The sequence below is a fragment of the Vipera ursinii genome, assembly GCF_947247035.1.
Source record: "Vipera ursinii genome assembly, chromosome: 3".
In the NCBI taxonomy this organism is placed as follows: domain Eukaryota; kingdom Metazoa; phylum Chordata; class Lepidosauria; order Squamata; family Viperidae; genus Vipera; species Vipera ursinii.
In genome coordinates this window covers 35,496,508-35,522,923 of record NC_139516.1, presented here as the reverse complement: position 1 = coordinate 35,522,923, position 26,416 = coordinate 35,496,508, and the positions used below count along the sequence as shown (strand labels likewise).

Below are 26,416 nucleotides of genomic sequence, written 5' to 3'. Positions count from 1 at the left end.
CATGTCTGCTCTAAGACTATATTTTTGCAATGTATCTCCTCTTCTAAATTTTATGGGGTTGGTAGATGGGGAAGCATTTCTTTCAGCATTTTCATTAGACTAGGGCCAATGTAGATAGCAGCACCTAGCTGAGTTTGGCTAATCATGAAAGCTGATTAATTATACATGAGAATTTCAGGAACATTAGCAAGACTAGAATGTTGATAAGAAACCTCTCAGAAGGCAATAGTAACCACTTCCGTATTGTTGTCAAGCTCTGGAGCCTACAGGCAGCACCAGACTAATAAAACAGGTTGATGCATTCTGGCACTCCAAAAATGGAACTATAAAAACTATAATGACCATTCAAAACTATAGAATATTACTGTTTAAGACTTAGGCATAAGAGCAAATAAATAATGAGCAAATGACAGTATCGGGAAGACGGCACAAACAATATTTGAAATTAACATACAGGGCAATCAAATAAAAAGTTGTCTGTGACATTTTAGCAGATTATTCAATGCAATGAGAGAGAGCAACATATTTGTTTCAATAAGATGAAAGAATGGCTTTATTTATTTATTTAATTAATTAGTTTTATATACCGCCCTATTCCCGAAGGACTCAGGGCGGTTTACAGGGCAAAATTTAAAAGACAATATAAAAATTGAAATAGAAATAGAATTAAAAGGAATTAAATTAATTAATAGCCCAACAAATTAAAACAAAGTTTAAAAACTTAAAACCCCTCAGTCCAGGCCAGATAGATCAAAGAACCAGGTTTTCAGGTCCCAGCGAAACGAACGAAGGTCAGGGGCGGTCTGGAGTTCCACAGGCAGATCATTCCGTAGGGCAGGCACGCCCACAGAGAACACCCTCCCTCTGGGGATCACCCGCCGGCACTCCCTGACCGGCGGCACCCTAAGGAGGCCCTCCCTATGGGAGCGCACAGGATGATGGGAAGTTGATGCTGGCAGCAAGTGCTCCCTAAGATAATTCGGGCCCATGCCATTTAGGGCTTTATAGGTCATCACCAGCACCTTGAATCTTTAGAGAATTACACATTCAAATTAGTGGAAAAAAAGGTGAAACAGAAGTTCAGAGAGTGGCAATGGAATTTATTAATTTTACAATGTTCAGAAAGAAAAAGCAGATAACAAACTTATAGAGACATTTCACAACAAAGAAAACCAGAATTTTAGAGTTTTCATACCATAGCAAAATTCATAACGAAGCAAAGCCTAAAGTTTTACTGATAGACATAAAATGAAGCAGTAAATCAAAATCTGTAGCTCTGAGACTTAGGATTCAATTTAGTAAGTCTAAAGTGAAATAGCCTATCCCAGGTATCTCGTGGACCCTTTTATGTTACAGAGAGAATTTAGATTTTTTTTCTTCTTAAGATTTTTATATAGAGTTCAGTTGAGGCCTTGGTCATCACCTGGAAAGAATCTATGGCATTAAGATTGTCCTGGTGATTGTCTCTGTGGACAGATCCTGGTAGGTACCCTGGTTTTCAGAGGGCCTACAGAGAATTAATCAAGAATGCCCTAACCCTAACACAAACCAAAGCAAGGACAGGTATGGTCAGTGACCATTCAAAGCAGTGAACAAATGGCATTTATGATTGGTCTTTGAAATTATGACTGTTGAATCATCTCTGTGTTCACGTGATTAAAATTTGGGTGCTTGCATGTGCATGTAAACTCCCTATACTGCCCCTCTCTCCCATCTCTGGCCTTTTGGCCACCCTATATTCTGACCTGCACCCTACCACCTTGCACCATATCTGCCTCCCTAACTGACCTTTGCCATCTTTATCTCACTGCTGACAAAGTGCACCCAGCCAAGGCAGCTGCTGAAAACATGTCCACCACATGGCCAACTGGTGCTTCAGCCTAGTGTGCCTTGTCAGCAAAGGGAGGAAAAAGATGGTGAAGGGCAGCTGGGGAGAACAGCAATGGTCAGGTACAGGGTGGCTGGAGTGGTGGAGAACAAGGGTGGCCAAATGAGCAGAGATTGGGAGAGAGGTGGATGGTGGGAACTGAAACAGTATAGGGCAGCACACAGTAGGGCAGAGCAGGAGAAACATGAGGTTCTCATCTAACAACTACAACCAGGAAATGACTACTGGAAATGCTGTTGCTAAATGTAGTCACATGATGTTTTATTTAATGGCTGCTTCACTTAGCAACAAAAAATATGGTCCCAATTAAAGTTGTTAAGTGAGGACTACTTGTAAGAACTTTTGTTGGAATCTTGCTTGTGGGAAAATGGGCAGTGAAAAAAGCTTATTATCCACATTACTATGTCTTTGAGTGTCAGCCAGCAGGCCCTTCTGGCTCAGTAAGAATTGGTGGAGCAATTACAGATTCACTGTGAAGCTTTTCTCAGCAGTTGGTGAATAAAGTCGCTCTGTTTCACTCTTAAGTTTGCGTCCTATGAATGTGACTGTAGCACCTATCTAGAATGTGTTCAAGCCTGTTAATCATGAAGAGGTGGATAGGGACTTTGAAAATATAGCGGCGCCCATATATATTAGATCCATGTCCCTCATGGTTGATTGAGGCCTCCAAGAATCCACATGAGTGGGTCCAATTGGTAGTCAATGCCCCTTGGAGGGGAGGAATGGTTCTTCTAGCTTTGAAAGAGATGGTGATAGGCCCCTTCTTCAAGAGAACATTCTTGGATTCAATTAATCTGGACAATTTTCATCCAGTTTCCAACAATGTCTTCATTTGGCCTCTTAACTTCAGAGAGCCTTGGACGAAGCAGATTATCTTTTCAGTTGAGATTCAGACCAGGGCATAGTACTGAAATAGTGCTTATTGATGACCTATTGCAAGCTTAGAATGGGAGTGATCCATTAAACAGTGGGCCCTCTTGATTTTAGGTGAACTTTATACCATCAACCTAACCCATGTAATACCTCTGTATCAGAGACTGGGAGTGGTGGACAATATTTTGCATTTTTGCAATGATTCTCCTTCCTTTGAAGCACCATCTGTGTTGGTGGTAGAGGAATGGTCAAGCTTTAGCACCCCCCATCTGTGCTTTGTGGGCTGTCACAGGACTCTTAACTTCTCCCCCCTCTTTTTCATATCTACATGTAACCACCAGCTGAAGTCATCCATCACTGCGAGGTGAAATAATACCAATAAACTGATAACACCCAGTTATACATCTCTTTTGACAGCTATCCAAGTGAAGCTGAAGAGATTCTGTCCTAGTATCTGACAGGTATGATAACTAGAAACAGTAGAAGAGATTGTGGCTCAACCCTGCCAAGACAGAGTGGCTATGGATTCTGAATTCCCTGGATCTGGGAACTGAAGGATTTTGATCTTTAGTTCTGGACAGAATGACACTGCTCTATTCAGACTTGGAGTATATCTGGGGGTCCTCCTGGATACACAGCTTCTACTTGAAGAGTAGGTAGGCAACTATGGCCAAAGGCCATATACCAATCTGGCTCTCAAAATGTTCATGATATTTAAGAAACATTAATGATAACTTGAGATAGATAGATAGATAGATAGATAGATAGATAGATAGATAGATAGATAGATAGATGATAGATAGATAGATAGATAGATAGATAGATAGATAGATAGATGATAGATGATAGATAGATAGATAGATAGATAGATAGATAGATAGATAGATAGATAGATAGATAGATAGATATAGCCTTAGTAATATTTGTCTCATTGCCTTTTGTCTTATTCCTATAATCTACTTTGTGTAAAGTATTTACTTTCTATGACTACTGTTCCAATTAGTGATGAAAAATGTAAGACAGTAAATAGCTTCCATACATAATATTCATACTATCAGTGTTGGAAGAGGTAACTGAAGAAGGTAGATTCTTCTAGGTTTCAGAATTGATTATGATTTTTCAATAGCCACCTTATGCTATAATGAACTGTCTTCCAGTTTTACTCTTGAAATGAAAGAGCAATGCTAGAACTTGTTTCCTATATTAAAATTGGTATATTATTGATGTTAAAAACATTTCATATTACTCCCATAAAGACCATATTAGAATTACAGTGATATTCTTATATGAACAGCTGTTCCGTGTGAGATGAAAGACCTGTCTGTTCCAGTGCCTAATCATTTGCCCAAGGGAAGGTCAGATGTAAGACACAATAGCAACAATATCAATAATGTTACTTGAAGGCATATATTGAATGCAGTTTCTTATAAAATGGTTCATTTCTAGAAGATGCTGACTACAAAAATCAAGAAGGAAGAGAAGACCTTTAAGGCTTCCTTCCTTTAATCTGTTTAAGAAAACAGATTCTAGCTACTCAGAATTTCAAAAATACTAATATGTCAGGCCTAGTCCTTCATAGTCATCAGAGTTCAACAGTGAACAGAAAAATAATCTTCAAGTCAGGTACATGTTTCCCATATAATGCATAGTTTTTTGCTTGAAAGCAAATATGAAACAATATAATGAAGAGTTAAACTTTATTATTGCTAATTGTAACATCTGAGCATGTTTCTCAGCTTTTTCAATAAAAATATGCATCAGATTTCATTTTTTTCTTGTTCTTTTTGGCTTCAGAAGAGAGAATAAACACTAAATAAACTAGAACTAATTAAGGAAGGAAACGAGGCTCCATTAATTGAGATTTCTTTTGCTATATATTTTTATATACTTATCTTGTCCTCGGAACAATTTCCAGGTGTGGGCTGCAATTTGGCTATTGTCTATTTTGCATTTCTTGTATGTTAACGCTAAATAGCATTTAAGGGAGAAGGCCCAGTTTTCATAGCATGTATGCCTATTGAATTCATGACCCCTAGAAGAACAAAAGCACAGCTACAATATTGTAATATAAATTTTGATATTCATCATATTTGAATCTGATTACCTTGTTATTAAATGTTGAACCCATGTTTTTGATGTAATACACTATGGGCTTAACTTATTGGGAGTTAAAACTATTAAGTGCCAGTAGAAGTTGAAATTATATAATAAATCATATACTATCACCAGCATAATTATTAGTAATAAAAAGTGAACCTTAGCAGGAAAATATGAGTTGGAAAACCTCAAGGAAAGAAAAGTTATGCATAATTATGTTAACAATCATGTACATAATTGTTCTTTCCTTGATTCATATTTTCCTGCTAAGGTTCACTTTTATTGCTAATATTATAGAAAAGCTGTTTAAACCAAAAGTGATTATTTTCAGGGCATGATGCTTTCTTTAGCAGGAGAACTGGGGCTATAATAGAATTACAAAAATATTTGAGCAGTTAAACTACTTTCATTTAGAATCAATATATCACTCTGTATATTGGGTAGCATTTTTTTCTAATAGCTTTCTAATCAACCAGGGAGGAGACAATATCTTTACTGATGAAAGACATGTTCACAGCTGGGTGTTTACCTAATAGTTTGTTTTATTTTTTGTCATTCTGGGAACCAATTCTTGCAGTGATTCTCATGCATGTTATTGTCTTGGCAAGAACCTGTAAGTAAATTAAATTTCTTCTGGAATCTTTGATTGACATCCTAACTTAGCTTGTTCCTGGACTTTTTTGGTATCAACCTCCCAAATACTTACCAGGTATTAAAATGCTACTCAGTATGTTTCAAGGTCAACTAGGTATTCTTTCTTCCTTAGGTGGAAAGGTCCAATACTAGTAAATAAGTTATAAGCATACACTCAATAAAATACAGTGCTAATACCACCACCACCACTACTATTAAATGCAAAAATCTATCCCACACATTCACATACTGGGATTATAAATTTGGATATACATTCCATGTAAGGATACTGGATTGCATCTCTTCTGGACTGATATATATCAAAGAAGCTGTTCCCTGCTCATGAAATTTGAAATACCCTAAAGTTCCTGTCTCCTTTGCATACCAGTACAGTGGAACAAGATGTAAATGAAGGACAGACTCAGTTCTATCATCCAAGGGGTAACATGTTTTTGTTTCCCCTTCTTTTTAGATTAAGGGTTTCATATCTCACATAGCTTGATCTAATTGTGTTATTACTATTTGCACTATATATTGTACATGATTTTTCAGTGTCTGAAATTATGCAACCAACAATAAAGAAAATATAAAATATTTTTGTAAAATATCGCGAAGGGAGAATCAATTGGCATTTCACAATTCCCCTTTGGTATAGTATATTAACGTTGGGCACAATAGTTGGGCACAAATTTGGAACACTATGATGCAAACGAAATTCTGCTACAGAGTTTAAAATACTTTTGTAATTTTTGAACCCAGGTGTTGGAAATTGTAGTAGAATCTTTTTTGTTTGCAGAAATATAAATATTAGAGTCTTCTCCTTTCTCTGTTCCTTTTTTGGGGGGATTAAGTACTGATAACAGAAGTAAATAATTGAAGCCAATTTAATGAGTTTTTTTCTTTTTTTGGTAAAGAGTAAGTGGCTATTTATGCCCCAGTTCCCCATTTCAAAACTGCATTCTTGTAAAAATTTCAAGAACATGCTTTTAATTACACTTATACCATCTGTGAATGCTTTTGAATTTTAAAAGTAAGTTTATAATGTTCCATAATCCTACACGTATCTACAATCAAAACGATATGTTTTTCCTGGCTCTTTACAATCCCTTTGTTGTCAACATTGCAGAATAATTTCCAGTACCTAGCCCTGTTCCTTTTTATTAAAAACAGAAATAAAGGAAGCACAATGAAACTAAAAAATTCATAGCAATGCAGTTTCATTTATTCATTTTTCTTTATTTCACTACTGCCACAGGCTCACAGTTGGGTCAGCCAAAAATAGTTTGGGAAAATTCTCTCAGGTGCTCTTTTTAGTGTTCTGTAGGTTGGCTGAGTTACTGCTTTTAAACTGTTGCTTCTCTTTTGGTTTTGCTGCAGCTTTCTATTCAGGAAACAAAATATAAACTCTCAGTTATTAGCTAACTGTTTGACACTTTCCCTCTCATTGTTTCCTGCATTTACTCTTATAGAGGGATGTGGAAGATACTAATGTGCAAAGAAACATATTGTTTCTCTTATGCTATGCTCTGATCTGCAAGGTTCCCTTTCAACTCTATTAATAGCCTAAATACAGAAAGAACAATCACATTCCATACCAATTACAGTACAGTTTGTGGCCCATCATCAATGGTAGTTATCTATCCTAGAGATTAAAGATCTCAGGCTAAAAACTGGGAGAATGTGATTTCTAGTTCCACCTTAGGCATGAAGCCAGCTGGGTGACCTCGGGCCAGTCATTATCTCTCAGTCCTAGGAAGGAAGCAATGGGAAACCACTTCTGAAATTTTGCCAAGAAAACTTGTACACACATTTGTCAAAAATTAACACTTGATTTGAAGGCACCAAAACAAATAAGAAAAGGTCCATTTTCTTTACATGATGTTCTCTTTGCCATACCAAATTAATATTTGCCTTTTTTCTTTAAGAAAAACCTGTAAGCAATTTTGCTGGATATATCATGCAAGCTGCTTTGCAGTTTTAATTAAAATGCATTCATTAACAATGCTGCATTAAGTAAAGACTCAGCTTTTTTTAAAAAAAAAGCAGTCTATGACACAGAAATTCACTCTAGTCTCAGCTTTAGATTTAATAACCTTTATTATGCAATCGAGATTTATGTGGGATGCAACAAACCAAATATTGGTAAGGATTACAAGCACAGAAGAGGCCGGAGCTTTCCAATAGGTACTCTAGAAAAATTCAAATAATTTCTTGTGACTTACTTAGTTTTTTATTCACTTGACTAGCTTGGCAAAAGCTGAGTTACAATTCCTTCTGCTTCAGTGAACCTAATTTCCTGAAAAGTGTGGTCAGCATGATACCCCTTGCTTTAATAAATTATTTCATTCTGTTTGCTATAACTGTACCATTCCCTAATTCTGATTTCTCTTTGTACCACATCTAAGCTGTATTGTCATGTAATGCTCAAAATGTATTTAATTAAAATGTAAAACTGGACATACGTTTTCAGTAAGGCACTGCTAGGGAAAGATGGCGTATCTTTCTGTTCCTCAGTCATAGAAATTATATATTATACGCACACACACATACTCTCAAACCCACTTTTTTACATTTATATTTGAATACAGTACATGATATGCCTGAGAATGATATACCAACTTTGTCTGCTAGAAAGATTAATTTTTCCCCCTCACTTTGTCTTTAAAATAGGAGGGCTTCTTGAACGTACTGAGAGTAGAATAAAAAGGGAAACTGTTGGAAATGCAGGGTTGTCTTCTTTTCAAATAAATACAGTCCTTGCCGTGTACCCCTCTTAAATAGATGAATGCTGCATATTCACACAGATACTTCCTTCGTAGTAATGTTATTAGAGAAAACTAGCCGGCCTCAGTACTTTAATTGGAATTGTGCTTTCCTCTTTTGACAAATTTTCTGTTTGAAAGTATTCTAAGTAAAATCTCCCTACTGGTGCTTGATTGGTGACTACATGGTCATATCTATACAGTTTTCTGCATAACAGAAATCATTTCCTGCCACATTCTTCCAGAATATATATTTTTTTACTTCCCAGTGTAGTTTACAGCTAAAAGGAATTCTATGGTGGTTTCCAAGCCAAGTCCTTACCAGCCTCAATCCTGCTTAGCTTGCAAGCCCAAACAAGGATGGTTAGATGCTGTTCTTTTGCTTTGTGGAATATAAATACTTACGTTGCTATACTTTAAGTGGATTACCTCCATATGTTTGACATGTTATGGAAAGCTTCCATTAAAACTAATTTTATTTATTTAAAGCATAGGCATTAGTTTTCATATATCTCTGTATTTCTCTATTTTTGGCAAAAGAAACTTTGGCCTAATATATGTACAAAATAATGGTGTATTAAGTTATTCTAGGCAGCAAAACTTGTTAGAGCCATTGTCAGAAAAATATCCAAATGTTGGATAGTGAAATGTTGATGGTCAGAAAACAATTTGCTTGGCAAAATAAACATGACTTTTATAATTGTCATAAAATGAGGTTTTACTTCTAAATAATTTACTTCATAGATTTAAGTTATAAGTATGAAATTTAGAAAGCTAATGTGGCCTTAAATCTTAAGCTTAGGTTATCTAGTTTAAATATAATAAATTATAAGTTGTTCAGTTTATAAAAAAAATTGGAGCAGATTTGTCAATTTTGTATTAAGTAAAGAAATTTTAAGAGTTCCGTTTCAGAATTGAGAACAAATATCTAAGAAATAACAGCAGCTGCACATCAGAATGTGATAAACATTACTTAGATTAATTAATATAACTGTAGTACAATTTCCATATGAAACAGAAAGCATGTGATTATTTTTAAGATCGATACTGAAAAAATGCAATCAAAATAAATTCTGATTTAAAAAGTTACATCAAGACTTATTAAATATACAAAGCAGTATCTCAGAATTAAGTAGTAAAGAGAAATGTCTATTGTCAGACGTATATAGTTTAATATCTCTGCATGTGCTTATAGATCTTTCCTATACATAAATGCTCACAGATTTTTCTGTAATTATTTATGTAATTAATGTGAAAACAAACCACTTAGTTTGACAAATATAGTCTTTTGATAGAAAGTTTCCTTAAAGTTTTTAAGGAAAAATCTTTGCCATTAGATATTAGATCTCCAGAAAGAATAGTGTACTTGAATGTGAATATGTGTTTCATTCTTCTGTAACAAATGACAAATGCCTAAATATAAGACTGTCTATGCTAGTTAGTAATATAAGAATGAGAATTCAATGTTATAAAAAGAGCTTCAGGTAATACGGCACTTCTGCATTTATTTAATATAAATATGTTCCATATAAACACTTTCTTTAAAGTTCGTGTTGATACTTTAGTCTAACCAGGGTCATCCTGATGTTGCCAGAAATATCTGATGGTATGTTTTAAGAAAGATTTTTAACTCCAATACTGCAGTTATTCTGCAATATTTTAAAATAGTTCAAAGAGTTGCTAGATAAGTTCCAGAGCTACTGCCCTGCTGGATTTGTAGTATAGTTATTTGTCATTTACTTTCATAATCGTCATACTTTCAGCTTTCCAGCTATAATGTTAAAACTGTTTATTATTGCTATTGCTAATCTAAGCTTCTTTTATCTCTATTTACAGCATGAAAGGCTCTCCAGGTAAGATTTGTATTGTTATTTTAAATACCTTGTGAACCGCCCTGAGTCCTACGGGAGAAGGGCGGTATATAATCCAATAAACATAAACATAAACATTTTCAGAATGAATAGCTTCTTCTTAACTGCTTATGGAACTATACCCATGAGGCCTTGTATTTGTTTTCAAGACTACCATCTTTTATCTGACCAGTGTGGTCGCCTCTCATCTGAATTCCTTTGCCTTTCAAATATGATATTTTCCTGTCAGTTTTGAATGAACTTTCTTTCTTTCACTTCTACGCATGTTAAGCTAAAGGTAAATATTTTTTAGTAGTTTGTTATTTTTCTGTCCTTGCATTGGGTATCTCTTCTGTAAGAACTTTCCCCCCCCCCCCCTGAAGTTATAAATGATTTTGAAAGTGAATGAACCTGCTTTAAACTATATCTAACTTCAGGCTGGATTCAGCAAGTTCAAGCACTGTCACTAGTGATACCCCTAGTGACCGACCCTCAGGCCGCAGCAGTGCCTATACCAGAAGAGCCGCTCTCAGCAGCAGAACAGAAGATGATAGTATCAAGGATTATAAAAAGGTGGGCCGCTGCTGAAATTTGTCTTTTTCTTTTCATTTGAAGCCTGCGCTAGGCTTCTCTCATTGTCTCAATAGCCACATGCCCAGGGAATCAGGTATCATGGGAGGCAGGTGGTAAAGCCTATTTTGCTCTTAACCTTTCCCAATGCAAAATACAAAATATTTACCTTACCCACTTGGAAGTCTTTGGGAATTGCAAACAAAGATGTTTCCAGGCCAAATCCAATTCCTACACTATCCTTTTTGTATCGCTGGATAAGATTATCTCTTCTTCTTTTCTTCCCCATTGTTTTCTTTTTATCAGTTTTAATACAAGCGGTTTCAAATGTGGCTGGAAACCAGTGAAGAAGCCAATGAAATAATACAGATTCAAAGCCCCAATAAAAGACAGAAATAGAAATATATCAAGGAAATGATTTTAAAGTCCAGTTTCAAATAAGTTTAATAATGTGCCTGGATAATATTACAAATAACTGTATTTGCATTCCTATGTTTGCCTTTTCCATGAAGTTGTTGACTTTGATTCCTTTCCCTTTGTATGGAATAAGAAAATGTTGGTGTACAATTTGAATATAATGTCTAATTTTTTCAGTAATTTTCCGAGATGCATTTGAACGTATATTTGGTTTACTTGGAAGATCAATAGCCAAAATGTTATATGAAACATTGCAAATTGCAAATAATTTACCAACCATCATTTTAAACTGAATTTTATCTGGTAAAGTTCAAAATATTGCTATGAGAAGCACTTCCAGGCTGTACTTTCATTCCACATGAACTAAAAGGATATGCCTGGAGTGATGCAGGACTGTCATGAAATTATGCAGTTACCCGAAGATGTTGGCTGAAAATTAAATGAGCTGCAATAAAACTTGATTTTCTAGAGGATATGAAATAGCAAGTCTTGCAAACCATCATTCTCCAGTATGTCACCATCGATTGTTCAGTAGATGGAATATTATCTAATACTGAGGTATAATTCCACTTTTGTGTTTTTTTTCCTGTTTAGCTGTATGAGAGTGCCCTGTCTGAAAATCAGAAACTGAAATCTAAACTGCAAGATGCCCAGGTGGAACTCGCAGATACTAAGTCAAAAATGGACAAACTAACTCAGGTAAATAAATTCTAGGAAATCAGGGATGTACTAAAAAAAAAACCTAGGCAAATAAAAAAGTGTTTATTATTGTTGATAAGAGAATTAATAGTACCTGAAAAAACACTGAGTGCAATAATCTATGTATAGTCTGGATTTCTGATAAATACTTGATTATTGTTTTAAACAATACTGCAAAAAAATATTACTTTGCAACAAAGTTTTTTGTTTGTTTGTTTTCAATAGCAGAAACTGGAGAAAAGCTCAGATCGTTCAAGCATGCTTGAGATGGAAAAAAAGGTAAGTCTTTATGGGTTTTCAGAATCTACTTGGATTGCATTAGCACTTTGAAAAGCAAAGCAAAACAGAAATATTATTCTTTTCCTAGCAAAAGATTCCCAAAGCATCCAATTATTTCTGGATAATACCTAGCTCTTGAAGTTACTTATTTGAATTCTCAGAACTTTTCTGCACTGCATTTTACGCTATTTGGCTCCTCTCTGTAAACTGGAAATGAAGGCAGCTTAAGAAGTTAATTTCTGGATTTCATTCCTTTGTTCTATGTTGACAGCATGGTGTTCTATCAGAACCAGCTTACCATGGCTGGCCATTGGTGGATTCCCCTGCTTCTTTATACCTTCCATCCATACTGGAAAAGAAAATACCAATCACTTTCTTTTTCATTGTTTCTTCTGATATTTTGTGGGAGCACCTTCCACCAACTCACCCTTCCATTCTCCCTTCTTATATAGTGTGACGGAAGAGCCATTTTCACATTCTTGTCACTTTGCTAGAAGGGGAAACTGGTAGAGCCCCAGTAAATTTCACCTGGTTCAAAAAAGGTGATGGAGGAGGAAATCTACCATTTCTTTGACTAATTGGTGAGAAAACACACACACACACACACACACACACGAAGATTCAACTTTTCACTAATACCAGTTAAATTGTTAAATAAAAGATCCAGTGTATCACTAGTCCAACAATCTGACTCCTTCTCTTCTTTGGCTCCTTTTCTACCCTTATTCATAATTGCTAAGGATTCAAACATATTAGAAGCAGGCAGATAAATAGAGTAGAACTAAGGAGGAGAGCAGGTAGAATGAAATTAAGGGGGGGGGGAAATCTCAGGTTCCTACCTTCTGGGAAGGTGGGGCAAATAGCCCAGGGCAACATTGTCTAGATCCTGCCACATGACACAGTAGCCAATTGGAGTGGAGGTGATTGTTTACAATGAAGTGAAATTCAGCAACTGAATTGGACAATACCATTTCTAGCAACAAAAGATGCAATACACTATTTGTAATACATGAAAGGAAGGCTAGAAATTGCTTTGGTTTGGGGTGATGGAGAATAGGGCCCTGCCCTCAAGAAATGGTAGCTGATACTTATGCTTAGATGATGATGATGATGATGATGATAATAATAATAATAATAATAATAATAATAATAATAATAATAATAATAATAATAATAAAAAATAATGAGGTGGCTGGATGGAGTCACTGAAGCAGTAGGCGTGAGCCTAAATGGACTCCAGAAGATGGTAGAGGACAGGAAGGCCTGGAGGAACATTGTCCATGGGGTCGCAATGGGTCAGACATGACTTCACAACTAACAACAACAATAAGCTCTCAGGCTAGCTTACCGTATTTTTATTAACTTTAAAGAACTTTATTTTTTAAAGAATTGGTTATAACTGCTTGGATTTTGCAGTATGGTAAATCTAATACTATATATGACCTACACATTGCTCTCATTGTATGGCAGTAAATGCTATATAATAAATAAGAGTATTTATTGATTTCATTTTGATTTTGAAAATCTGAAGTAAGAATAATTTGTTGTTTCAAAATTGTTAAAAATATCAACATTAATATCTGATATTCCAATTACTTGAAAGGGTTACTTTTGAGGATAATAGTTTTTTTAAAAAAAACTTTCAGCATACAGGTAGTCTTCGATTAACAACTATTTAACAACAGCTCTGAAAATGTCAGTTATCACCTAAACTGAAAGTTACAACCATCACTTCATCCCTAGTCACATGATCACAATTTGACTGGCAACAAGTGCATATTTACAACCAGTTCCAGTGTCCCACCTACATGTGATCACAATTTCAGACTTTTTTTGCCAATTTTTGTTGGTTAAGCTGGATTTACACCAAGGTGACTCGACTTGTGACCAGAATTACTTGTCCTAATTGTGTTCTTAAGTCAAGGACTACCTGTGATTCAGACCTACAGGTGAAACGCATATATGTTATATAATCATTATCAAGCCTAATTAGTAACAAAGTTAAGTTTCTTCCAAGCCCTATCAGTATATAAGACTTTTAATAGTCTTGTAGAGTGCCTAACAGCCAATCTTACCAAAATGAAATGAAAACTCTATTGGTCATAAATTAATTCTAACCATCCCCTTTCTTTTTTGCTGCTATTCTCTGGGGGAAAAAAGATGGATGTTGGTTGTTGGGTGTCAGTGGTATCGACATTGTTTGCTATGGAATGGTATGTCCAGTGCATAGTTCCCATTATTTAAATAAAATATCTAATTGTTTGGGGCAAGATTTTGGCCCTTTGCTGTGTCATTTTTGTTATCTAAGTAGAAAAAAAGATCTGTTACTGATGTATGGAAATTGGTTTGGCTCTAATGTGCACATGTGACGAAACAAATAGAATCAAAAATTGAAAGAATACAGCTACTGTGTCCATTCGAAGTTGGGGTTGAAAGAAACGAGAAAGGATAATGAAAAAGAGTTGAGTAACGGGAAGTATTATATGGCACAGAGGGGATTTTTGCCTTGGAGTAAGACTGTATTGTATTTGAAAACCCTTAAGCCTATGAGATTTATTGTACTTTCTCAAATCTCATGAAAGATGATTACTGTGAAAATATTTCCTGAACAGGAAAAACGAGCCCTTGAAAGGAAACTTTCTGAAATGGAAGAAGAGATGAAGGTATGAAAATGTACCATTTATCTGCCATCTTCTAAATCCAATAGCATCTTTTAAATTGCCATGTAGGAATAGAATTAATCATAATTAAAATCTTATACAAATCTTCTAACTAAATTCACTCATTCAAAACAGCGGTGCTGGCTAACAGGTATACTTTTCCGGTTGAGTTGGAAGCATTTTCTAACATTTTTCTTCCACATTTTGATGCAATCTATTCTGCAGCAATTTTACCAAAACGTTGTTATCTGTGCCTGTATTGTGTTCAAACTTGGCTACTAAGGATTCCTTCTAAGCCTTTCTAATATTGGCCTACTGATTCAACTGAATGTTAATTAAAAGTTGAAACAGTATTTTACCTATAAATGATTTTCCTCCTTGTAAGTCAAATATTTTAGTCTTTCTTATTACATTCCTTTCTCAAATGCCTTGTCTTTGGATATACCTGAATTCTTATGATTTATAAAAATGAAGCTTTTATTCCTACTTGATTTTTTAAATATGAAACACTGGGAAGATCAGTTCATATTATCAAAAATGCTTCCTATATTTTTAGTGGGAAAATATTCTGTTGGAAGGCAATAGTTTTGCTACTTGTAGAGTTATAAATATGTATAAATTTAAGAAATAACTAATAAACAAGAAGCTGTTTCCAAAAACCAACAGTAGATGAAAGATTAAAATAAGCCTTAAATGTTACTGTTTTAAGCATATGTATTCAAAAGAGTCATAAGAATTGCAACTTTAAGGCAAGATTGTAGTGCTATTATGTGGTAAAGGAAAACTTTTTATCAATAATTTTAAGTCCATTAAATATGAATAATCATTTTGTGTATTTTGAAAGATAGAGAAGTTACTAAATAATGTAGGTGGTTTCTGCACCTTGATTAATGTTTCCCAGTCCTGGCAATTTTCAGATGTATGGCTTTCAACTCCCAGTATTCTTAACAATGGCCATGCTTACAGGCAAATTCTGGGTACTAAAGGCCACACATCAGAAAATTGCTACTATACTTGGGAAACATTGACTGTGATTGTTATGTGATATTACATACATGTACACATACGTGTGTGTATATGTATATGTATTGACATTTATTATTACTATGACTCTACAGATATCCAGGATTAGTATCCACAATTATTCACATGTAAATTTGGTACATATTACAATATATGAGAATGTAGTTTGAACTTTTTAACCTAGTATCAATATATTAAAACTTAAAGTCTCAAAGGTTTTGACACTTAACAGAGCCAATAGCCAACATTTCCTTGCAAGAAATCCGTTGTATCTTCTGAAATTATTACTGATGATGTTTAGTTGAATTTCTTTTGCTACGTGTATTTTCTCTATCCTTAATTACTATATAAATTAAATGCACAATTGGTAATTATGTAAGAAAGTCATGAACACTTATTTTGGATGAAGCATGATTTCCAGAGTAAGGATCCCTACCTCAGATTTTATGTGAAATGGAATATCTCTGAGGATTCAGAGAGTTGGAAGGCTTCAGAGTGTGTTTTTTAGAATCATTTTTTTAATTCCATGTCAACCAACCTCACCATAATTATAAAATGCTAATGTATACATTTATATATTTGATAAGTACATAATCCAGCTTTCAAAATAAATTTTCCCAGGGCAGCTTACACAACTTTAAAAACAAATCTAAAATTTAAACTGAAATTATACAAACTGAAACTAAAAGCATAATTAAAAGTGTAACTATAAAATAGTAGAAAGAACATAATTTATAAAGTTCTATTGCAGCAAAAAGTGTTAAAATGTTATAATAAAGTATCAGCTGCAAATAATAAAGAGACCCGCACGGCAAAGTTCTGTTCCAAGAGTGCTCATTTAGTATATATCTCAGCAAGGATGGTATCTTAAGCAAAGAGTCTGACGATCAGGACACGGGCGGTCTTGTCGATATCACCTGGGAGGAGTTTGATTCTGTGACTCTGGAGGAAGTGGACAGGATCATGGGGAGGCTGAGCACCACCACATGTTTATTGGACCCGTGCCCTTCCTGGCTGGTCTATGCAGCCCGGGAGAGGACACGCAGCTGGTTCCAGGCAGTTATATCGGCCTCTCTGAGTGAGGGTATCTTCCTCGCCGTCTTGAAAGAGGCGGTGGTGAGGCCTCTCCTCAAGAAGCCTGCCTTGGACCCAGCTGTATTGAACAACTTTCGTCCTGTCTCCAACCTTCGCTTTCTTGCGAAGGTTGTTGAGAGTGTGGTGGCGCATCAGCTCCCTCTGGTCCTGGATGAAGCGGATTATCTAGACCCGTACCAATCGGGTTTCAGGCCCGGGCACAGCACGGAGACGGCATTGGTCGCGCTGGTGAATGATCTCTGGAGGGCTCGGGACAGGGGATATTCCTCTGTTCTAGTCCTATTAGACCTCTCGGCGGCTTTCGATACCATCGACCATGGTATCTTGCTGCGTCGTCTCATGGGATTGGGAGTGGGAGGCACAGTCTTACAGTGGTTCTCCTCCTATCTCCAGGGACGTTCGCAGTCGGTGTTGGCAGGAGGGCAGAGGTCGACCGCGAGGTCTCTCATTTGTGGAGTTCCTCAGGGGTCGGTCCTCTCGCCTCTCCTGTTCAACATCTACATGAAACCGCTGGGTGAGATCATTCGTGGTTTTGGAGTTGGGTATCATCAGTATGCTGATGATACCCAACTTTTCCTTTCGACCCCAAACCACCCCAGTGATGCCCTCAACGTGATGTCCCGTTGCCTGGAGGCGGTTCGGGTCTGGATGGGGAGGAACAGACTTCAACTCAACCCCGACAAGACTGAGTGGCTTTGCATACCTTCATCCCGGGTTTATTCGGATATTCCACCTCTGGCTATGGGGGGTGAACTATTACCCCCCGTAGATAGGGCTCGCAACTTGGGAGTCCTCCTAGATTCACGGCTCACCTTGGAAGATCATATAGGAGCTGTGACTAGGGGGGCCTTCGCCCAGGTTCCCCTGGTGCACCAGTTGCGGCCCTATCTTAGCCGGGATGATTTGTGCACGGTCACTCATGCGCTCGTGTCCTCTCGTCTGGACTACTGCAACGCTCTCTACATGGGGCTGCCCTTGAGGACCACCCGGAAGCTCCAACTGGTACAGAATGCAGCCGCGAGAGTTGTGTTGGGAGTCTCCCGATACTCCCACGTTACACCTCTGCTCCGTGAGCTGCATTGGTTGCCAGTTGTCTTCCGGGTGAGATTCAAGGTACTGGTAACGGTGTTTAAAGCCCTCCGTGGCATGGGGCCGGAAGTACCTTAGGGAACATCTGCTGCCGGCATCAAGCTCCCTGCGCCCTATGCGTTCCCACAGAGAGGGCCTCCTCAGGGTGCCACCGATCAGAGAATGTCGATTGGTGGCCCCCAGGGGGAGATCCTTCTCTGTGGGCGCTCCGGAGCTGTGGAATCAGCTGCCGGTAGAGCTCCGGATGGCGCCCGATCTTCGCTCCTTTCGTCGCGATCTCAAGACGTTTTTGTTTGTTCAAGCCGGCCTAGCCTGATGGGGATTGGTGGGGTTTTTTATTTTTGGTTTCTTAATCTTATCTTGGGGTTTTAGAATTGTATTCCAATTGTTTTAACTTGGGCAATCATTTAATCTCTTTTTAATGTTTGTATTTAGTATTTTATTCTGCCCTGTGAACCGCCCTGAGTCCTCAGGGAGAAGGGCTGTATAGAAATATTATTAAATTAAAATTAAATTAAATTAAATTAAAGTCTCAAATTTAATCATGTGAATAGGAACATGTAAAAACAGGCTTCTTTCCAATATATCATCTCATCTTTTATCCCACCTTTTCTTCAGCTTAAGGCAGTTTATGTACAAATCTTCTTTATTTGTCCTTACAATAACCTGTTAGGTGGACTGAATTAAGAAACAGCAGCTGGCCAAATGTCATAATGGAAATTTAGTCTTCCTAGTCATAGGGCTGCACTTTAGTAAGTACCTCCCACAGATTCTCTACAGTTAAAATCTGTATCTTTGAATTGGGACCAGAGACAAACTGAGATGTTGAAGATGTTTTAGTAATACTGTGATAAATAATGTCCATGATTTGTACAAAATGAAACTACCAGAACTACCAAACAGAAGTCATGATGACAAAGGTTGAATGTTGTCCCTTTGCTGTCTTTAGAAATGTCTGCCTACCTTTCCACCTGTTTTGCAGCCAGTAGCTGTTGACAGAGGTGCACTTGATTTGTAACCCTCTCTCTTGTGGATGGGAAAAGTATCAAGGGCTTTCATGTCACTACTGGAGATGCCAGTCCCGCTCTTCTCAAATGTATATCTACTTCTGAGACTTTGGCATAAATTGAGGATTTTTTTTCTTTAATTAGCCATGAAAATTCCCTGAAGGTTTCTACAAATAATCTTAAGAGTTCCAACTTTCATGAACCCTAGCCTTTGGAAATGTAGGAATCTTACACAGAATATCTTTACATAGCAACTTTTCCCAACCTTTATACTTTCTAAGTTATCTGACCAAAATGGCCATGTTAAAACATGTTGTTTTATGATGGAACCACCTGCTCACAAAACTATAGAAGCGCATAATATTTTTTTCAAAGATCACTCAAACTTTTAAGTCCACCAAAACAAAACAATCCTGCATCCATCTCCTCTTCCAAAGCGGCTATTAAAAAGGTAAAGGTAAATATTTCCCCATGGGTTTTACCTCACTAGTTGTGACTGACTTAGGGAGGAGTGCTCATCTCCACTTCTTGACAATTTGTCAAGAGACGTTTCCGCCATCATTTGGATATCATGGCATCATGCTGCTGCACAAAGCATATGACTAAACATAGAATGCTGTTATATGCAGCATTATCACATGCTTATATGCAGTACTATTCATCTACTCGCATTTACATGCTTTCAAACTGCTAGGTTCAACAAGTAACAGGAGCTCACTCTGTCTCACAGCACTCAGGTCTCGAACTACCGAGCTGTAGACCTGATCCAAAAGGAGAAATTATTCCTGCATAATTCATTGAATTCTTGTAAATTAGCTTCTCTCTCTCTTCTTCAGCCCTAGTCTTGAAATATGCCTATTCCATGTCACAATTTAGGGAAAAGTCTCTTGATATTAGTGGATTCATTAAAAGGACAGCTATTGTCAGGCTTCTGGTTTTCTTATTTCTTTATTGGGCTTTTAGTTCTTTTCAGACTTAACAAAAAGCTAGTTAGTGCTTGAGGAGTTGGAGCAGAAATTGTCCTCTAAAGTAGCTCCTCTTGCTTGATACACCTCTCTCCAAAACACCTGCTCTGAAGAACTGTCATTCTCCTGTTACAGCAATTTCTGATTGCTGAAGTAAGGTGATATGTCTGTTATGCTGTCCTTAGTGGCCTGATAATGTAAAACTGATTTGACAGGATAACACTGCTTGTCTGCACAATAGAAACTTTTGTGCCTTTGTTTTGTTTGTCTTTCTCTTGGTGCTTATTTTTCTATTATATAAGAGGGAATTACAGATTTGCTTGGCTTCTGAAATATTTCTGTTTCAAGAATAAGAATTCCTGAACCTCTAAAAACATGATTGTGAGGAAAGCAAATTCCTGACCTATTGGGGATAGTTCCAGTTTCAGAATAACCATTAACGGAAACACTTAAACTGATTTTACCATATGTTTATTTATTAATTTTTTTGAAGCTGAGCTCTATTTAAATTGTACTCTGTCTCTTTAAAAGAAAACATTTCAGTAGTTCACATTGCAGTCCAGCTTCAAGAGATGGGCTGCATCACCTATCTAGGTATGATCTTTCTACATGACTGAATGTATTTATAGATGAACTATTAAAAGAACTGAAATGGGAATGCATTTGATCTATTGTTGATAATGTGCAATATTAGAAGAAATATTAGAATGCAGTTAGAGTTACATTGTGCCTTCCTACTGTGATAGTATAACTATCAAATTCTTTTTTTCTGAAAAAAAGACTTAAAATAACCTACTGTAAATGTGGACATTTCACCTCTTACTAATGAGAGATGAAGTAAATAGCTGTGAAACTGACTCTGTTGGAATGTTTTGAAGCACACAATGTGTATGTGTGAAGTTATGAAAACCGCCGATGGCCTTATTCATGAGTTATTTATTGAGGTAACTTTTTAAACAAATACGGTGGTCTGCCACTTCTCTCTCTCTCTCTCTCTCTCTCTCTCTCTCTCTCTCTCTCTCTCTCTCTCTCTCTCTTTGTGTGTGTGTGTGTTTGTGTGTGTAAGAGAGAGACAGAGAGACAGAGAGAGAGAATGAATAATAGAGACCATTTTCATTGTGTCTACATTTTTTGAATGACGTCCATTCTTGCATCATATGCTGTATCTGTCTGCAGCTTCTTTTTATACTAGAGTCACCTTGACTTAATATAGCAAATATACCTACATTGTACCTCAGTCTTGCCAATGCCGTTGTTTTATTTAGGCTTATCAAGCTTTCAAAAAGCTCACTTTTGAATCACATTCCTATTCTGTTGTATAGCAACTTTTTTTTCTTAGTGTCTGCAGCTCACTTACAGAGACATAAAAATCTAAACTGTCACAAAACACTTAAAGCTGTTTGTTGCCACATGTCGGCATAATAGGAACAAGATTACTGAACTACATATATTGTGATTTTAACCGTTTGTGCTTCAGTGTTTTATCTCAGAGTAGAGTAAGACTGTTCTAATTTGTGCAAGCCACAGTTTCAAAGGAATGTCTGAAACATCCAGAGGTAGTGCAGGGTGCTTTTAAAACTTATTTAAAGTAGGAGAGAATTAATTTAGTTTCTCTTCTATTCAAAACCTCTCAAAACCTCCTCTAATACAAAGTTGGGAGATATGCGTGATAGATAAAATTGGCTGCCAGTACATATAAAATAGATTTTTTTAAAAACTGCTACCTTTTAGCATGTATTAACTATCTATCAAAATAAAGGTGAGCTAAAATTGTGGGAAGGAGGAGGAGTTGACAAACAAAAAGCTCATGCCCTGCCCTCCTCCTCAGGGTTGCAAATTCCAACTGAAACCAGTTTTTGTCCCCTCTAATTTCAATAGATTTGAGAGCATGGCAGATTTATATACTTTCTTCGCCCAACAGGAAAATGAATCTCTTTCATACACACATTGCAGTAATTACATGAGAATTGCTGTGATGGTATTTGGAAAAGACCTTAGGAGATTAGGCTAAGATGGTGTCAAGGGAATGGTCAGATAAGAGACAGCAGGTGACTAGTAGGTGGGGCAAGAGGCTCAGAAGAATTGTTCTTTCAGATCTGCAAGATTTTGGCAATGCAACTTTAAATAAAGTAGAATTAGTTCACCTGGTTGTGATTCCTATCTGATCTACTCTGCAAAGCCGAGATCTATCTTGCAAGACTGAAAGTACAATCCCCCCATCTCCATTACAGCCTGAGAAGAGTCTCTTCTGAGCCTCTTGCCTCTCCCACTATCCAGCTGTGGGCTATGCTATCTCTTATCTGACCATATACTTGCCAGAATTTATATTCCTGGTTAGAATAGAGAGTGCTTTAAAAATACAAGAGTAAGAAGCACAAATGTTCAGATACATTTCTGCTGAGCATGAGTGGCTTTGAAGATTAGCATAAAGCAGGCAAGTCAAACTGCCAGGCCGCAGGCCGGATGCGTCATGCTGAAACCACGCCCACCCCATTGCCAGCAATGGGGGAAAAGTCGCAATATGTCACGCGACATCATGTGACATCGTGAGTTTGACATGCCTGGCCTAAAGCATGGCTGACTGAGAAATTCTAGGAGTATGAAATAAAGTGGTTATATCTGGAGCAAGATTTAATTAATGTGTTTGAAATGGCAGAAATAAAGAGGAGGAGCCTGTAATTTAATATAATTACAGTTATGATTTGTAATTTGGAAACTGATTGCTTCTACATGCCCTTGTAAACTATTCTAATCAACTCCAAAAAACATCAAAAGCAAGATTACTGTGTTAGATTTACTGTATAGTGATTTCTCTGGAAATTGTTATTACAAGGATATACTTATCTTGTATTTTGGGGCGTAAACATTCAGTTTTTCAACAGAATAATTTTAGCATTAATATGCTAGGGAATATAATTATAGTGAGTACCTTTTAAATAATTTTGTTCATTTCTGCATTCTGCCTCATTTACATTTTGAGTTATTAGACAAATAATCTTACATTTTCTTAAGAAAACACAAATCTGTCATAGACAGATTTAGTGGCCTAATTATATACTGCTTGAATTATTCATTTTTTTTCACCTTTCATTCCAACTTCCATACTGTTTTTCCATACTGTCTCCGATGTATTCTTGGCATCACCTGGCATGACAAAGTTCCAAATGGCGCAGTCCTGGAATGTGCTGGAATTTCTAGCATGTATACACTATTGAAACAGCAACATCTATGCTGGCTTGGGCATGTCGTGAGAATGGCTGATGGTTGGATTCTGAAAGAGCTCCTGTATGGAGAACTAGTGCAGGGAAAGCACCCCAGAGGGAGACCAGAGTTGCGATATAAAGATATCTGCAAGAGGGATCTAAAGGCCTTGGGAATGAACATTAACAGCTGGGAAACCTTGACCTCTGATCCCTCAGCTTGGAGGCTAAAGACACAGCATGGCCTTCTCCAATTCGAAGAGACACTTGTGCAGCAGGCTGAGGCAAAGAGGCAGTCCAGGAACCAGCAAAATCTGGGGGCTGGACAGGACAGATTGTATCTGTCCTCAGTGTGGAAGGGGCTGCCACTCTCGAATTGGCCTTTTTAGCCACACCAGATGCTGCTTTAGGACCTCTTTCCAGAGCACGATACCGTAGTCTCTCGAGACTGAAGGATGCCAATGACTGACTGTTTTAGAGAATATAGTTGAACATATCTCCTTTTTTTTTAAAAAAAAATGGTTTCTTATATAAAGGTTATATCCTAAACTAAATTTTCTAAAATTCTAAAAAAAAAAGAAATAGAAATCTTTATTACAATAGATACTTTTTGAAGAAAATAAAGGTTTTAAATTTTATTTGTATTTCTTAATAAAGTTGTTAGAAATATTCACATATTTTAAAATGGAAATTTTGCGTTTTAAAAGATTCAGCACAAATGATGCCTAATGCTTGAACAGTTTAACTGAAAAGGGCATTATAAAGCACAGCACAGACAAACTGATAGGCTGCATTTGTGAAAGATTTCAGAGAATCACTAACTTGTACAAATTCACTCTCCTTTTCAAATATTGCTAGATGTTCTGATACTTTTTGGCTCTTGGTCCTTTAATATACATTAAATGATGGGAAGAGTCAGGGGAAGAGATTCATGAAGACACTTAACTTTTGCATCCAGCTCTTAGATGACAATCTTTCATTAATTGACAGTGGGGGGAAAATTATGCCCAGAATTGCCCTGATGCCTGTTACAGGTATAATTAAGTTTGTGTGTGTTTGTACAAATGTGCACATGCCAGTTTTGACTGCTGACAACAGCCTGGATAATCTGTAGTTTTCTTGTGAGGTTGTTTGGAAATGATTTGCCATTGCTTGCTTCCTAGGACTGAGAGAGTCACCCAGCTGGCTTTGTACCTAAGACAGGACCTGAACTCATGGTGTCTGGATTTCTAGCATGTTATCTTAAACACTTCACCAAACTCTCTCTATAATTGCATTCAGAGCTACAAAATTGTTTATTTCATGATGATAAATTTACCTTTAAATTTGAAAAGTGAGCAGAAGGAACAGCCTCTTTGGCTTCTTTTCAGTGTTTCTAACACTTCAGTGTGTTGTTGAGTTTCTTTTGCAATTTCACTGCTGTCCACCTCTCATTGCTGCTCTTTTTTCCCCTCACAATTCACGTTTCTGTGCTTTTTATATTTTGTTTTGTCTTTGTCTATCTCCTCCATGTCTCACTTTACAGAACCTTCATCAGCTCAAACAGATTCACACTTTGAGACAGATGAATGAGCAACTGCTGGCCGAAAACAGGGCTTTGACCCGGGTGGTAGCCAGGCTCTCGCAGTCCGCTGAGCCCCCAGAGTCAGAAGAGCTATAGCACCTCCCCTTCCAGTTGATCTCACCTCTCCTTCCATTCTTCCAGGCAGGTCTTTGCTCTTATTATCTGTTCGAGCTATCAACTACTCATTCTACTTTCTTCCTAAACGTGTTTAATAAGGAGGATGATACCCCAATAGCAATATGCCATTGAATAATTTCCTTTTCAAGTGCTGTTCCTTCAAGGTATAGTCCTTATTTTGGAGATACCATTCCTGATTTATAGAGTTGCTCCTTTTCAAGGTATGCATTTTCTCCATTGAGTTTCATATCAGAAAAATCTCCAATATAAGTTAAAAAATATTTTGGCTTTACTTTGCCTTTTAAAGACAGTGTTGAATAAAATGTGAATGAAAGAAGTAGAATGAACGATCAGAATATAGGTGTGTGGTTGAGATATAAGAACCAGTAGTAAGTTACTTGATTTTTTTCATTAATATCTTGTAATCATCTAGAAAGTGACATTTCAATAATGCTGTAATACAGTAGAACTACATCTTTCACATTAACCTCTTCTCATTAACCTCTATGCCAGAGAAGATAGTTAATAATGCAGTTAAGACTCTAGATCAGTCAGGTCCTGTTCAAGGAGCAGCTGGCAGCAGTAGTCAGGAGAGTATTCTCATAAGTATATCTTGTGGACCAGTTGTGTCACAAGACTACTACATTACAGTCTATTTGGATTGCCCTTGAAGAGCATTCAAGAAGCTTCAATTGATGTGGAATTCATTAGCACATGCAGTATTGGGTGTCATAGTACACCCAACTGACAAGGCTACATGAGCTACACTAATTCCTAGTAGGCTTCCAAGTGCAGTTCAAAGTTTTGGTTGTAACCTTTAAAGCCCTGAATAGCATGATGCCAGATTACTTGTAGAATCCCAATGATTTTTACTGATCTCACCAGATAAGAAATTGAGCATGCTTTGCTATCCTCGGTGGATCTGTTTCCCCTGAGATATAGACAGCATTGACCCTGAAGGCCGTGAAAACTTCCTTTACTCCAGACACTGAGTTTAAGATGTTAATGGAACTCTAGCATAGCCATGGCCATATTTAATATGCCAATAGTGAGGTTTTTAAGGGCCTCGATCTAGTTTTCCTTTAATGGATTTGTACCTTTTGGATGATGTTTTTATTTCTCTTCACTGCTCAGAATACCTTAGTTAGATGAGCAGCTACAGTATATAAATGTGTTCAGTGAATAAATAATGACTTCTAATTCTTGTGGTTCCAAGGAAATTCTGAAGATCATTGACTTGATCTTGAAAAGGCAGCATTTCTTTCATATTCTTGTGTCTCAGTTCTACTGTTTTCAATTTTAAAATATTGTACTTGATGTTTATCAAAATCGTAGTTGTTGTTGTTGTAAATTCATCTTGTATCTGTCCTTAATTAATTAAGTATAGATACCATCAAGTCAAGCTTAACTCCTAATGCTGTCATGGACAAACACTCTTCATCTTGACTTATCTCTAGCAGTAGCTGGAAACTGTATTCACTCCAAGATGGAAGTTGGATGTATAGAATCTACAGAGGTGATACCTTATATGATGATACCTGGAATAACTTTGACCCTTTGCATATCCAAGAACAGAATTCTCTGCAATCTAAGAGTGGGCAGAGGTCTCTGTGATCTAAGCTCTGCCA

General features: G+C 36.9%; 1 protein-coding gene across 10 annotated transcripts in view; it reads left to right on the top strand.

The window, feature by feature from the left end:
- The window catches only part of PPP1R12B (protein phosphatase 1 regulatory subunit 12B), a 118,121-nt gene that overhangs the window by 83,103 nt on the left and 8,602 nt on the right, over positions 1 to 26,416 (top strand). For 2 of the 10 annotated variants that reach the window (XM_083361077.1, XM_083361075.1), the window contains 5 exons: positions 10,090 to 10,106; positions 10,541 to 10,676; positions 11,685 to 11,789; positions 12,015 to 12,068; positions 14,681 to 14,731. In XM_083361077.1, the coding sequence (XP_083217203.1) occupies positions 10,090 to 10,106; positions 10,541 to 10,676; positions 11,685 to 11,789; positions 12,015 to 12,068; positions 14,681 to 14,731 (363 nt within the window). Of the gene's footprint in view, positions 1 to 10,089; positions 10,107 to 10,540; positions 10,677 to 11,684; positions 11,790 to 12,014; positions 12,069 to 14,680; positions 14,732 to 24,632; positions 24,813 to 26,416 lie in introns of those variants that run through there. The other 8 variants (XM_083361076.1, XM_083361074.1, XM_083361080.1 and 5 more) reach the window with 8 other exon arrangements.